General features: G+C 41.7%; 1 protein-coding gene across 2 annotated transcripts in view; it reads left to right on the top strand.

The window, feature by feature from the left end:
* The window catches only part of fam168a (family with sequence similarity 168 member A), a 29,089-nt gene extending 24,469 nt beyond the window's left edge, over nt 1–4,620 (top strand). For both annotated transcript variants that reach the window (XM_080459535.1, XM_080459536.1), the window contains 4 exons: nt 1,614–1,759; nt 2,024–2,210; nt 3,269–3,395; nt 3,607–4,620. In XM_080459535.1, coding sequence (XP_080315661.1) covers nt 1,614–1,759; nt 2,024–2,210; nt 3,269–3,381 — 446 coding nt within the window. In that variant the 3' untranslated portion in view covers nt 3,382–3,395; nt 3,607–4,620. The remainder of the gene's footprint in view (nt 1–1,613; nt 1,760–2,023; nt 2,211–3,268; nt 3,396–3,606) is intronic.
* Nucleotides 4,621–15,789: the final 11,169 nt, after the last annotated feature.

Raw genomic sequence — 15,789 nt, forward strand, 5'->3', positions numbered from 1 at the left:
GTGTGAGAAAAGCGCTTTCATAAGCTCACAGCAGCGACTAGCTAGTAGCATGTTTGACCTTCAGGCTCCTCCAGGCGGCCGATCGGGGGAACTGCACCCTGGAGAGCAGAGCACACGCGCACACACACACGAATGCGGAGGGATGAACCAGATGCACCCGCTGTCCCCGACCGTGCTCTTTACTACCAGTGACGTAACGTCAGCCAGAGATGGAAATGTTTAAATGCTGCTGTGGTTCTGCAGCTTCGCTAATCCACAACAGATTGAATATGTAGTGACGCTACGGAAAGTGTATCCTCTCTGGTATGAAGCATCAAGATGCTGAAGTCATGGTTCATGGCTCAACTGGCTAAATGATGCTTGTCTGTTGGTTTCAGGTTTTTTCTTTTTTCTTTTTTTAAGTTGGCCCTGGTCCCCATCTGCTGGATTATTTTGGAAATGCAAATGACAAACCTGAAATGAATTCTAAATTCTATGACTGTTTTATTCCGTTTGCTCCACACTCAAGCCCATCTGATACCATACTGGCATTTCTGTCATTCTTATGGATGAATATTAATTAATGGTTCTTTCCATATACGAAAGCTAGGAGTAATAATCGCTTAAGCTTTTGGATTTATTTTTCATGGTTGCAGAATTGTCAAAAGTCTGCAGTGAGTGAGTAATCCTGCTATATTGCTCCTGATATATTCCATGATAGCTTGGCCAAGAAGGTTTAACAGTGTATGGTACATATCTGTCATCAGTGAAGAGGGTGACTAAACAGTAATTTTCTCTCACCTACTGAATAATTCCCAACATTTCTTAGCAAACCTTGTTCACCTTACAAATACAAAAATGCACATTTTCAATCCTTTTTGGCTAATTATGTTAGAGCTGCTGCATCAATTTAATATTTTTATGACCGCATACAGTCATATTACAAATGTGTGACCTGCTGGTCAGTCTGTGTGTTTGGTCACACTGCTGAGTCGCTGTAGGCTGACGTTACGACACAAAGCTCTAATTCTCCACTTTCTGGTTATCTTTGAATTCTTCAGATTTAATAAACACTCCAGAAAAAACTGGGATGCCGAATCCTGTCTGCAGCGAGAATGAAAGCGATAGTTTTAAAACAGCCAGTCAGTGGCTGCAGATCTGAGTCAATTGTGTGTGAAAAGGAGTTGCAGGTAGTGACAAAGCCACAGATCGTCTTCACCTTACTGTGCATCTTACCGCAGCTCCCCAGCGTGTTCCGTCTTAAATCCCTCTGGGTTACTCTTCTCGTTTGCCAAAACAAAGTTTGAGTTCACTCTCATCAACATCACGACAAGAAGCAGCAGCAGCAGGAGAAACTCGACCAGCCCAGCACCAAATGGCAATGAGTGACTAAGTGTTGGAAGAATATTTAGCAGTGAAGGAGCTTAATATGTCCCACATGAACTGAAAAGTGAAAACAGCCATAAGCAGCATGAAACCCCCCCTCCCCCAAAGAATGCTGAGGCCCGGCGCTGCAACTGTTTGCTCACAAGTCCTCCATCCTTTCTCAAAAGTGCACGCTGTTGTATTTTCAGCCAACTTGAGCTCTTCTGATGCATTTCCTCTTTTCGTTTCTCTCTCTCTCTCCCTCGCAGGATATACTCCTGCAGGAACTCCGTACAAAGTACCACCCACTCAGTCAAATGGAGCGCCTCCCCCCTACACCCCCACTCCCACCCCGTACCCGACAGCCATGTACCCCATCCGCAGTGCCTACCCTCAGCAGAACCTATACGCACAGGTGAGGGCGCCAGCGAGCGTGGTCAGATCGGCTTAACGTCATCACTGGAGCACATACATCTATACATTCACGTCATTTAACTGTGTGATTATATGAAGCAGTTTAACTGAAGCAGGATCCAAGGTCTGAAAAGAATGTATTCTTCTCCATACATGCAGGTCGTGAGTTGATGTGCTCGCTGCTTTACATCATGAAGTGTGTCTACGTCTAAAGTAACCATTCCGTGGCTCACCAAGACCTTTTCCCTTTGATTTGTCTGGACAGGGAGCGTATTATACCCAGCCTGTGTACGCGGCTCAGCCACATGTGATCCATCACACCACCGTGGTGCAGCCCAACAGCATCCCCTCCACAGCCCTCTACCCGGCCCCAGTCCCCGTCCCCGCTCCCCGCAACAACGGTATGGCTGCCATGGGGATGGTGGCCGGAACAACCATGGCCATGAGTGCAGGTAGGAGCCGCCAGCTCGGTCCAAGTCATGTCGATTATTCCCTCCTAACTGTAATTAGTGTTTTGAATCATCTGAACACATTTTACAGTAAAAGTTTTATGTTGTATTTTATAGTTATTGCCTCAAACTACTGTGTAAATGCCTTTAGCGCATAATTAATCCATGAGAAAGTTTCTCACCATTATACTAATCTATTTGCTCTTCTGCATGGCAGCGCTTCACATTCAGTATATTTTGCTTTTCTCTTCCATGTGCCTGTCGCTTTAAGAGGTGAGGTGCAAAGATCACCATCCGAGGCATCAGTTTAATAACATTTTTCTTGAACCAGATTTTTGGCACGCAAGTAGTAGGTAGCACGTACACCGAAATCACATCAAACGTGCAGAAAATTCAGGAATGGCGTGCTATGGCTTTTGTTAGCGATTCAGCAAACCGTTACGCAAAAGTCGCAAAAAGAAAGGAGGTGGATGGCATTTTGGTGAAAAACACAAAATGGAGACGATGTTAGTGTCACACAAAATTTCGTCTGGAATTTTTTAGTTTGGTTTTGACCCTTGCCTTTTTTTCACCATGCCACCCTTTAGCCCTGAACCCTGGGCTTCCTTCTGTTGCTTTTGAATTGTCTGATTAAATAAAGTTGTGCTACGTAGAGATGGTTCCTGCTGCTGCCGGCTGGTTTTGTCCCTTTGCTCTGGTGAAGTTCCCGTCACTTCACCTGATTGATGCTTTTACCTTGAAAGTACAAGGAGCTATCATAAAAAAAAGGGGGGGGGGGGGGGGCTCCAGAGCAAAAGCACATAAAACTAGTGAGTTTTCAAGCATACCACCCAATAAGTCAGCTTTAAGTTTCTTATAAACAAATACTTCATTTGTTTGCACTTTGCTCAATAACACAGCCTTTATTTTCTAATTTCACTGGTAAATGAATTGAGGAATGATGTGGAATATCCCCTGGAGGGTGTCTCTGTTTGAATTAAACTGAGCCACCCTGATATGATGGATGTTCATAGTCTGGTATACGTTTGTCTTACATTTGTTGTGGTGTTGGTTCCGTTCAGGGACTCTGCTGACAACACCCCAGCACGCCCAAATCGGAGCACACCCGGTTACTGTGCCAACCTACAGGCCCCAAGGGACACCTGGGTACAGCTACGTACCGCCCCACTGGTAGAGCCCACCCATCATGTGAGTGTCTGCTCCCAACTCTTCTCTCCTCTGGCCCATCTGTTTTTCCTCCTCCTCCTCCTCCTCCCCGCTCCTTTTCATTCCTCTTTTTGTCCTCCCGACTTGAACAAACTGCACCGCCTCGCATACCCCCCCAACCCCCCAACCCGGAAGGCTGCAGCGGTCTTAAATAAATCACCAATGTGTGCCTCTGCTCCTCTTTTCCCACCAGATCTGGAGTCCACCGTCGTATGCAACTGCTCAAATCTTTACACGGGCTCCCGTCGGTAACCGCGGGAACCCGGCACCTGTCTGCAAGAACAAAAAGAAAAGTGCAACAGCCACTTTACTATTATTGTTATTGTTATTATGCGACATTCTCTTACGTTTTTACAACAACAAAAAAAAGCTGCTTTCTTTTTTTTTCTCTCTCTCTGTTCATTTGCCAACCAGTCATTACTTTTATTTTGTATGTTTATTTTATTATTATTTTCTTCTTCTTTTTTTTTTTTTTTTTCCATTTTCTTTTGCTGTGTCTGTCATTGGAACTCCAGAAGGACTCTTGACCAATCACGGGTGTTGGTCGATCCTGTTTCTGTGTTGTGCTGGTGTGTGTGTGTGTGTGTGAGCGTGTGTGTGTGGTCCCGCCTGCTGCTGCTCAGTTGGCTGGAAACTATTGGGCACTTATTCTTCTTCATCATCATCTCCATCAGTCTCTACAAGGACTTTATTGACTTATGCTGCCAAATTTTCTAACGACTAGATATCAGCACAGGGTTTTTAACATGATTAGGATTTTTGTTTTTCTTTAAGTCGATTCTTTTTTTTTTTCTATTATTAGGACATTCAACTCTATTTCTTTTCTTTTTTTTTTTTTCTATTCTTGGTTCTTCCTTCCTCATTTTTTAAAATGCAAATAGCTTCATTTTCAGTTTGATCTCGGTCGTCTTCCAGCGCGTAGCTTTCCGTCTGGTAAATGTCCTGTTTGTCGTCCTCGTGTCTCCGTCTGAGCGCCGCGAGCGCTCGCCCATCGTCACCCCGTCGTGTTCCGTGTCCCACCTTGTCCAGACTAGCATTATACACACACACACACACGCTACATACTATGCAGGCTAGTGTGTTGTGACACTTATCGAAATCTAAACCTAGCTAGAGAACATTTTGGGATTGTTAAACTTTTTTTTTTATTATTATTTTTCTTTTTTTTTTAATGTGGTGAGCATAAGTCAATACATCGAGAAACTTTAAAAAAAAAAAAAAAAAAAATATTGGATGTTCATGCACACTTTCTCACACACACAGACACACACACACATACATATACACACACACACACACACACACACACACACACACACACACACGCACACACACACACACAGGGGCTCCTGTGATGTGATGGGAAACAACAGAATCACTTAGTGGCACTTACTGCACAGTACCTCCTCCAGTTAGGTTGTTAACTGACCAACACACAGAATACGAACACACACGTGCATGGATTAGTGAGGGTGTGCATGGCAGACACAGCCAGCAGAGGAGGAGTTAAAAGGGATTGTGTTGGCACGAGGAGAGGAGAGCAGCAAGCAGAGGAGGAGGGGGGGAGGGGGAGGAGGAGAAGATGATGACATTCAGTCGGTTCACTTCACGGCACAAGACATTTGAGTTTGTGACGTCTCACCGGAGATTCGCGGCACAAACACACCGCTCTTCTTGCACTGCGTGTGTTGTACATTGACTTTGTGTCACCGAGATGCTATCAGCTCCTCTTCCTCTTTTCCATTCCCGGGTGAGGACTAATAACGGATATGAAACGTTTTTTAGTTTTCATCTAGTGGTGGACCAGTCAAAAAAACATAAAAAATCGAATTTCTCTGAATACGTTGCACATGACCTGATAGGATCGCGTTTTGTCCTAAATGTGCAAACACCGTTTCAAAAAGAAGTGTGACTGTTTTAAATGTAAAGAAAACTGGAATACGATGATTCGCAAATCTCATGACGCCATATTTTATTCCCAGTAAAAGACATTTTGTCATTTCATGAAAACTACCGGCTTATTTTGAATTTGGTAGCAGAGACGGCGCTCCTGTAAAGCTGGCACAGGTCCATGTTTCCAATCATGTAGCCCCCTTTTCTTTTGTCTAATCGGTTGAGTTAAGCTGTTTCGGGGGAGGCCCGTTGCCGTGGGCGATAATCGAACCCCATCCTATAAAGACGGTGGCCTCTGACCTGCCCCGCTGATGAAATGGAATGTTTCTCAGAGGCGTTGCTTTTCCCTACAAGGCGTTTACACCCGGCCGTGGTTCTGACCTGCCGTTTTTGATCCGTGCCAATTCTTTTTGCTGACTTCATCCCGACGTTTTTTGGGTTGCGTCCTGCCAACAAACTCGAAATCGGCTGATTTTTTTTCCCCCACTAAAATGTCCATTTAAAACATCCTTTGTGTTCTATTGGCAATGAAACATCAACCTTTTGATATTTGCAAATTGTTGTAGTCCGTATAATTACCTTGATGTGCCGAGCTTTTTTGGGGGACATTCAAACAAAAGCGTATGTAAGTGTGCACATGCAAAGCCACACTGTAATCAGACTACGACAGAAAATCCTTTGACTGGTCCGCAGCGGATAAGAAGCGCCCGGGGGGGGGCGGGGGGTGGGGGCGGCATGGCGGGAGCAGGAGCACTCGGGAGTGGTGGGATTCAGGTGAGGCCTGTGGCATTTTCCAGGATTTACAAATAAAATAAGACTCGAATTGCGTCGATGTGATCTGTAGAGTACAGATTGGTGTAACAAAAGAAAAACAAACAAACGAACAAAAAAAAAAAGCATTTACTGAGCGGGTATGTGGATGTAGTGGTTTAATATTGCAATAAAAATAAGAGGGACTGCCTCCAATGTTTAACCGTAATTATTTTATCAACATTTTGGATTATTTTTTTCCTTTTTCTTTTCCTTTTTTTCTTTTCCTTTTTTTTTTTTTTAAAGGAGTATTGTAATCTAAATATGGATCCGAGGCTCCGTATGCAGCCTCCATTCAATAATTATTACAGTTACTGCTAAGACAAGTAGAACATATCAAATGTTTGGGTATTGAGTAACATTGTGAGGAAATATTGCACAACGTAAGATAAAAAAAAAAAGTAAAGAAAAAAGAAAAAAAACTTGACTATACTGCTATAATTTAATGCTAAGTAACAGGTACCTAGGCTTTGTAGTGCCAGACGGAGGACGGAGCAATTTATATCTTAAATAAAACAATAAGGTGGAGTGTTTGAGGTATTCTTAGTCCTGATGTTTGTACACTAGTAGGTTAATCCTTCATGAAAATATTACGATACCTGCTGCTGTCGGAGGAAAACCGCCGCCTCTTTTTAAAATCGCTCGTATTTTAGCGACATGAAGTGGATCTTTTTTTGGAGCACAAGTGACTAAATGCGTGTACATTTTGATGAAGCCAGTTGGGAAAACAAACGCAGACCGGATTTTCTTGCGACAGCAGTGATGTTACTCTACATTAGGATTTATTTAACCAACCACTACTTTTGTCAGTATTTCTCAAATTCAATTTATTTTCCTTTTTTTTTTTTTTTTTTTTTTTTTTTTGTTGTTGTTGTTTTTCTTTCCCTCTGGTCGATTGAGCATTATGGGTATGCATAATATTCAGGTGTATTTCACTATAGCATTGGATTTCTAAGTTGGAAAAAAAAAAAAGAAAAATACAAATAAATAACATGCAGTATATTTATACAGCAAGTGGTACAGTAAAATGTATTTCTAGCTAAGCATGGTTGCATCAGTGTGGCAGCTACTGTTTGTGCTTTTAATTAGTTTTATTTCGAACCTCTTCTGCATCTTTGTCCTCTACATATCTGTCACCGAGGGGAGGGGGGAGAAGAAGTGAACACAAGGTCTGTAAATAAAGCTTTGGACTTGTGGAAGTTCTTGCCACCAAATTTAAAAAAAATAATAAGCGTCACCTGAGTCTGCAGACATTGAGGGAAAGAGGAGGGACGCCGGACGGAAGCTGACGTTTGGCGGCTGAGATGCTGCCGGGTGCCACGTCTCCTGTCCCGTTTCTGTCCTCCAGCTGCGAAAGAAAGCGAAGTAAAATACAGTACCCTCGGCCTCCTCGCCCTTTGCTCTGTGCCATATTTCTCCGATTGTCGTTTTGGTAATAATGACTTCCCCTCTCTCCTTTTTAATAACTGGTGAATTCTGAGTCCTTGTTCTGTCTCGCTTCCTGTGAATCTGTGTTACTTCCTGTTGCTGTCCTGTTTCTCACGTTGTTAATGCATATTGCCTGTCTGACTTTTATCTTACTGTAACCTCCGTGCTGACCCCCTCTTCACTCTGTGCCCCCTACCCCCCCCTCCAGGAGCCATTTTGCATCCACTTCAGTTTTCACTCATGTGGGGATGCAAAATGATTGCTGGTCATATTTGTGCCACTTATTTCTCCTGTTTACCTTATCTTATCCCCCCAGCCCCATTTTTATTTTAATTTTGTTTACCTTTGCAAACCTCACCACCCCCATCTTAAACAGCGTGGAAGTAAATGATGGTCTTTCAAATTGGCTTCCAAACTTCTTTTTTTTTCCTCCACTGAGCCTTTTTGAACACTAGATGTCGCCACTGACTCGGTGTGGAAGTCCCCTATCAAGGCTCCTTTACAGTACTGTGCCCAACTTCGAGACAATTCCTAAACAAATGCTGCAAAGCAGGAATGTTTTTAAATCAATAAATAATATACAGTGCAGGCTTTGCCTTCCAAACTGTTTTTTTTTTCCCTCCTTTATTTCAGAGAGTTTGGAGGAAATCTACACCGTTCATCTTTAGACTGACAGTAGCTCTCAGCAGGATTGTGGTTTACATTTAGAGCCCCCCTGAGGGTATTACATGATGGATAAGTGCCACTTCTACCCCACACACGCCTAAAAGGCTTTTTGCACAGTACTGTAAATGTACCTATTTTAATTTGGTGTTGCCTGTTTCGCACTGACTCTTTATTTTTGCAAATTGTGGGGGTTTTCAGGAAGAGGAAAAAAAAACAAAAAACCTTCTTGGGGTGTTTTGTTAGTTTTTTTTCCTTGGCTGTGGACCAATGCTCTTTAACTCTGTATTTAAACTGGAGATACCGTTTAAAGAGGCAAGAACAAGCTGATCACGCCGGGTTTATTTCACACGATGACGGACCTGTTTCCATAATTCTCTCCATTCCTTGCTTCGCATTTATTTCAATTTGCACTTAAGTGATGATGGCCTGTCGAACGCCGAAGTGTTCTGGGAGAGGGGAGGTGGATGATTTGCAAAGTTGTCTTAGTTCCGTTTTATATATATATATATATATATATATATATATATATATATATATAATCATCTTTATTCCCACTCGTCATCCTTCATCCTGTCTTCTGTAACATTTTCAGACCTTGAAAGCATCGTTACATGACAATAGGAAGCGCCTGTTTTTCTTTTTGTTTGTATTTAATCTTGAGCCTTTACATACACAGCACCTCTTCTCCTCCCTTCATTCCCCAGTCTTTCTTTTTTTTTCCCCCGCCTTGCTGTTGCTAAGTCTTAGTTTTTTTACGAGTATAAATTAAAACACTACTATCACGGTGAATAGTAGGCTCTTAAATGTCTTTGATGTTCTGCCGCAGCTTCCTTTTCATTTCAGTTCGTCTTCGTCAAGAGATATCTCCTCGTTTAATTTGACACTAAATGTGATGCAAAAAGTGGAAAAAAAAAAAAATTCCTTGTCTTCCAAGAAAAAAAAAAAAGAAACAAGAAAAGAAACAACTTGTACTTGTATTCCATCCCGGATCGAGTATTAGGAACAACCCCCATCTTTGGAAGTTTTAGTTTGGTACCCAGTTTGCACATGCTATGGTATATCTGTTACCGTAAGGTTGTGTTCGAAACTGAAGCCCAACGTCTGTTCAGCGTTGAGAGAAATGAACTGTATGTTAGCTATTTGGTCCAGAGTGAAGGACCCGCGTCAGGCTTGTGATATGAAGTGTAAATCTGTTTTAAAAAATCTTTTTTTTTTTTCTTTTTTTTTTTAATGTTTTATCTTTTGTTGTTGTTGAGGGTTTTTTTTTTTTTTTTTTTTTTTTTTTTTTTTTTTTAAAAGATCAGTTAGTGATCTTAGTACTATAACTAAGCCAAGTTTGTAATTGTATATTTACTGTAAAATGTAGAACATTGAATAACTATTAAAATTTTCCTATAAAAGGAAAGTTGTCTAGTTGTCTTGTTTTTGTTTTCATATATTGTTCAAATGAAAGCGAGTACATGAAAACACCGAAAGCCTACTGGACTAATCAAGAACATTGACATTGGCATTTTTCTCGGCTATCCAAATGCTACCCAATGTAATTACTATAATTACACAATAACCTGGAACAATAACCCCAACTTTATAACCATATCAAGAATGTTCTGCTGGCTCCAGTCTTGACTGTCTGCCTCCATCTGATCACATCTCACACAGGACGTGAGCTCAAATGTGCGTGGGATCTTTATCCAGCCCTATTAGCGTCTCACACATGGAAAGCATCTGACTTTACTGGAATCAGCACGTTTAATTGAAAATAGTAACTACGCTATTTTAAGATGATAATCCAATTTAAAAACTGGACTGCTGTGATATCAGTAGTATGGATATTTTTTTTGGGGGGGGGGGGCATCAACCTGAACATTGCTATTGGAAACAAGTGGAATTTAAAACTGACGTTGGTTTTTATGTGGAGCAGGTCAAACGGCTGCAGGAGCATCTTCTCATTTAAAATTGGAAATCCTGTTTTAACCCTTTGTAAGACACTCTTTGAAATGCATGGAAAAATCCGATTTCACCCTTTGCAGCTTTAAAATCTCACTCAACTTATGTGAAAGATTCTTTAAGCGTGTTTCCACATCCGGTACAGGACTGAGTACAACTGTGAAGCAATAAACAATCGTAACGCCAGTAAGGTTTGACTATAGAGCAATTTTCATCAAAATATGTGTACACATGAAAATGGAAGAGAAAATTTTTTTAAGTCGGGATACAAAAAGAAATTTAAAAAATACGAATCTGAATTTTAAGTATTTTGAATTTTACTTTTGTTTGATGGGAATAGTATCACTTTGACCTCTGCTTCTCGTTCACATGTTCAACTGTAGTTACCATCATACTTGTAAAGCAAATGCATTTTCAACATTGCCACTTATTGTGGAAATCGTACACACACACAGCACCTTGTAAGAACTCTAAAAACTCACTACATGTAGGAATGAAGACACGATAGAAGTGGTGAAACACCAAGCAGACGTACCAATTAGATTCAGTTTCACGTAAGAACACATCATTTTCAGAGCCTTTCCGAGGACGTTTTTAAATCACTATTGTTAAGAAATGGACAAAAGAGGAGCAATCATTTCCTTTGCGGCTTCCGAAAAAAACAGAAGAGCAGTCGTCTGTTTCACTTCCTCCTGAACCACCAGACATCTGACTGCCTTGAGAAACACTGACACACACCAACACACACCTCTTTAATGCACAAGGCCCCTCACCAAACACACAGGAGAGATGTTCCAAACAGTTCATACATCCAAAAAGGGAATTCTTTTTCAATGTTCTTGGAAGGACTAAAGGAAACATTATTACTATTATTATTATCATTATTAAATTACTAGTATATCATTACTGCTGAGTAAGCTCTGAGAAGCCGATGTGAATCTGTGTTAGAGAGATGTAATTTTGTTACATAAATTAATTTTCTATCTACACAGAAGAGCCATGCTTTTGAATGTATTAAAAAGCACCTTAAAGTAAACTTTATTCTCATGTGGGAATCAGAATTAACTTAATTAAATGTGAACTTTTTCAGGATATACTCCCTTGTACTGAAACGTCAAGCAGAAAATAAAAAAAATATAAGCTTTTAAATCATTTTTTAAAGCTAAAAACATCAGTTTCTTCTCACCGAAACATCATTTCTTGAGTAAAACGTTGACCCACATTGCCTTCTGCTCAGGTCCTGATTTACTTTTTTTTCAGCAATGTAAAAATCATGATGAAACACTCCTGAAAAAGTGAAAATCGGTGTAAATAGTTTTGTTTCAGGTTAAACCGTCACGTGGCTCAATCATTCTAGTCCCCATTCCACCCAAAGTTTTACACACCTTGAATTGGTGAATTTGACACTCAGGCTGTATGGTTTTCTTGAATTTGTACTTTCACCGTAAATGAAATGTGTTTGTCTTTCAGCAGACGCCAGATAAATCATGACAGCCCGTGACAGCAAAGAGTGGCTCATTATTTATGTAATGAAACAGGTCTGACATAGATGGATGCATCTGGAATAACCCGATCCAAGCTTGTGGAAAGGTTACGTATTCTCTTTTCTTACCGGAGGCACATTTCGGTAAGTGTGAAAACTTTCAGTCACAACCATTAAAAGTTCATAAAATCAAAGTAAACGTAGCTTCAGCTCACGTGGTACACGTGAACCTTAAGGTCATCTTGGTTTGTGCCAAAAAAAAAATCCAGTCGAAATAAAACAAACCTCCAGTTGAATGCCTTGCACATGTTGGGTTTGTGTTATGTACCGACCTATGCTGTAATTCTAAAATGCAGTGAAGAGAAAGTACAAATCGACACTGAAGACACTGAAGAAGAATCACGCTGCAGAGCAATTCAACTCTATTTTATCCAGCGCCAAATACGAACACGGTGCTTTGTACAGAGAAACAGATGTGAGGAAGGGTGTATGAAGTTTGGAGGAGACGGACTCTCACAACCCTGAGCAGTCCTTACGAAATCTGCTGACTAAGCTTTGAGCGTCGTGCCCCCGAAAAGGAAACAAGCTCCGCTTCTCTGTCTGCACACTCCTCGATTTCAACATGACGAACGAGCCCATTCAGAGGGGAAAAAAAAATAGATCTGCTGGATGTTGGTCAACTGTCGGCGTGATGTTGATGACCACTGCAGGGGTTTAATCAACTAAGTGACTCCACTTTTATTTCATACTTTTCATTTTCATCAGAGGCAGGAGGGAAAAAGGAGAAGTGGGCGATCGTACGGACATTCCGAAGCTCGGTTTTTGATTGTAGCTCACTTGTTTGTGCAATGCAGAATGACCAAAAAAAAAAGGAAACCGTCAGCACGGCTCATTCATTGTAGCAGGAGAGTAAATGAGAAGAGACAAACATTCAAATCAATCCATTTTCCTTTTGTACGGTCCCAAATACAACACAGTCGCTTCAAGGCACGTTCACAGAGAAATAAAAAAAACAAAAAAACAAGTGCTTGGTGAAGGAAATATGAGTTTAATCCACGGGAGGAAGAAAAGGCACTCGACGCCACATCCGGGGGGAGACGTTACATGATGTTTGTGCAGCGTTAGATGTTTTTCATTTGAAATATGTGCCGAGTCTCTCGTCTGCAACCAACGGAACCACTCCACTTGGGGCTTTGCAAGAATTGCTTATTTTCTCATTTCAATTTGTCCTTCCACATGTACAATGAATTCCATTCTGGAGAACTGATGTGGATAGTTGGTCCACCACTGATTTCATTTCAGCCCGATATTCAATAAATAAATAAATTAATTAATAAGTAAATAACCTTGACGTCCAGGTGTTTCCTGCTGATGCGGCCCTCCGAAGCGACTTCTGGTCATCTGTTTCACTAAGTAAGTAAGTCAGAACCTATTTAAGTCATTTATTTATACAGCACCTTTCCCAGAGAAAGATCACGAGGTGCTTCGCAGCAATAAATGCAGATAAAAACAGAAATAAGTTCAGGAACAACACAGAGCAGTGAAAACATATTATATATCGTATATATTGCAGGAGTCGACTGATCTCAGCTGAAGAGGAAGCGATTCCACAGCTTCGGTGCGAGAGCTTGAAAAGCGCAGTGGCCTCGGGCTTTGCTCTCAGTTTGTCAGACGACAAGTAGCTTTAGTTGGGCAGACCTGAGCGCTCTGTTTGGGGCCATCAGGGTGAAGGGGGGTCAGCGATATACTAAGGGTTAGGGTTAACTAAGGTGTTGGACCATGCAAACCCCTTGAAAAGCAGCTCTGCCAGACCAGAGTGTGAAAATGTGCAGGTGGCGGGACGGCAGTGAGCCTGATCTGTGATAAACAAAGCCATGGCATGTAGAGAGGAGGGGAAACATCTGGTTGACGCCCGACCGCAGCCAGTTCAAAGGAAACCATCATCGACTTCAAGACAAACATCCCTCATCTACGAAAATAGCAGAGGAGAATCAGCACCATCCAGTTACTCTGGTTCCAGATAACACACACACTTTTGGATTGGTCCAATCACATCGCAGCTCCTGTAAAGCGAGCACAGGAACGTGTGCACTTTCTGAACCGGACGGAGACGCAACATGGCTGCCGCTCCTAACCTCACCACCTTCTGCAGGGGGAGTGTGGAGAGAATACTGATCAGCCGGGGGCCCGCAGTGAAGCTGACCTGACGTCCCTGCAGAGGACAGTGGAGAAGACGAGCAACGGTTCCACTTCCCGCCACAATAATACTGCCTGAGGCACCTCTCATCCTCCATCATAGACTATTAGACCATTCTCATGGCCGGACTCTCGGAATGAAGCTCTGCAGATTCAGCCGGGTGCAAATAAACAGTTCCATGAAATTAAGTTCAGCTGTGTCCAACCAGTTTGACAATGAGATAAGATGAATTTCCTGAGAAGCGATTAGTAGATGCACACACACACACACACACACACGCACGCACGCACGCACGCACGCACGCACGCACGCACGCACGCACGCACGCACACGCACACGCACACGCACACGCACACACACACACACACACACACACACAGTAATATTACAAAAGGGTTTATTCGTAATGTACTTTCTTTTTCTCTCACAACGCTACAAGTGAGGAGAATAAAAACAGATACAATCAGATAACAGAAGGTTCAACAAGGTTGGTAAAGTCTTCAAACTTGGAAAAACAAAAAAAACAACTAACACAACAACAACAACAAAAAAGGACAGGAGGATAACGTGTTAATAACAACTGATTACAGTATGACGGACGGATTGAGAGTAAATGATTCAGTGGATTTATCGGCACAACAAAGTGAGAAAGTAGATATGACCTCCCTGCTGAAGACGTGACTCAGTCGCCACAACGTGGCAAACAAAAGCCAGCGTGTGTGACATCTTCCCATGTGCAGAGAAAAAAAAACAAAGCCCGGTGGTTTTCTTTGGACATCAGTCGACTAATTCCAGGGCTGAGATCCAGAAAACAACCATTAGTCCTCCTTCAGCAACAATAGTTAGGAGGTGTTTTCTAGTAAGCGTGTGCTGTGGGCCATTTAAAGCAACATTAGCAACAAGGCACGTAAACAATAGCTTGTGATTGTAATATAGATATTGAGTCAGACAGTCCATACCACCACAGGTCTAATTTTGGACAACTTGAGAAAAGCGATATACGTAATACCTTTATGTGCAGGATTTTTTTTCGAAAATACACCGAGGCGACTGCTGGAAAAAGAAACTTCCCAACTTCCCTCTAATCCACTTCCCAGAAGCAAGAACACCGCTCCATGACAGTGTCATTAAAGGTTTATTTCTCAAAGCATTTTTTTTGGGGGGGGGGGGGGGGGGGGGGCATATTTATAAAATAATGTCACAGTCAACTCAAACATACTTTCATAATTCATTGACTGTTTAAAGTTTTAAACCACCAAGTCTATAAATTTGGTGATTTAAAGAGCTGTTTTTACGTCCCAGCAAATAAACATCATCTGGAGCTGCAAAACATGAAACAATAAACGGATGACGAGAAAACTTTTAGATTATTTACCAAAGACGTTGCCAATGTTGAATTCATGCAATTAAACTGTGAAAAACAGGCATGGAAGGCATGATATGGAAGTTGTAATGATTTAATCATTTTAGTCGTTTCAAACATTTGATTTTTGGCTGTTTTATTTCACCCTTTAGCCACTTTTTCACGGGTTTCCGGCCACATCTTGCAGTTTCACTGTTGCAAGTTTAGCTATTTTAGTTATTTCGGTAAACAAGCACTTGGTAGCAAAAGTGAACCAGTCTTTTCATGTCTGACTCATCGCACCATTTTCCCTTTCAGAGCGTTTGTCTTCGAGACTCAACATCAATCACCTGCAGTGAAAGGCAGCAGGACGTTGAACAACTCCTGAACTATCTAATCGCAGGGTCGCATTTATCACCCTGATCAGTGAGAGGAGAGTCTCTTTGGAAGACATTAAACCGCGGGTACTCCGGCCCGGTTCACATGATAACGATCGACTGAAATCTGCGTTGTCTTGTCATTTTTGTATCAGGAAGCTTTTGCATGTAAACAGCAGTATTTTGAAATCGATAGAGATGGAGACAGGTGCAGTTAATGTGTGAGCATGGAA

Source organism: Lipophrys pholis, assembly GCF_963383615.2.
Source record: "Lipophrys pholis genome assembly, chromosome: 3".
In the NCBI taxonomy this organism is placed as follows: domain Eukaryota; kingdom Metazoa; phylum Chordata; class Actinopteri; order Blenniiformes; family Blenniidae; genus Lipophrys; species Lipophrys pholis.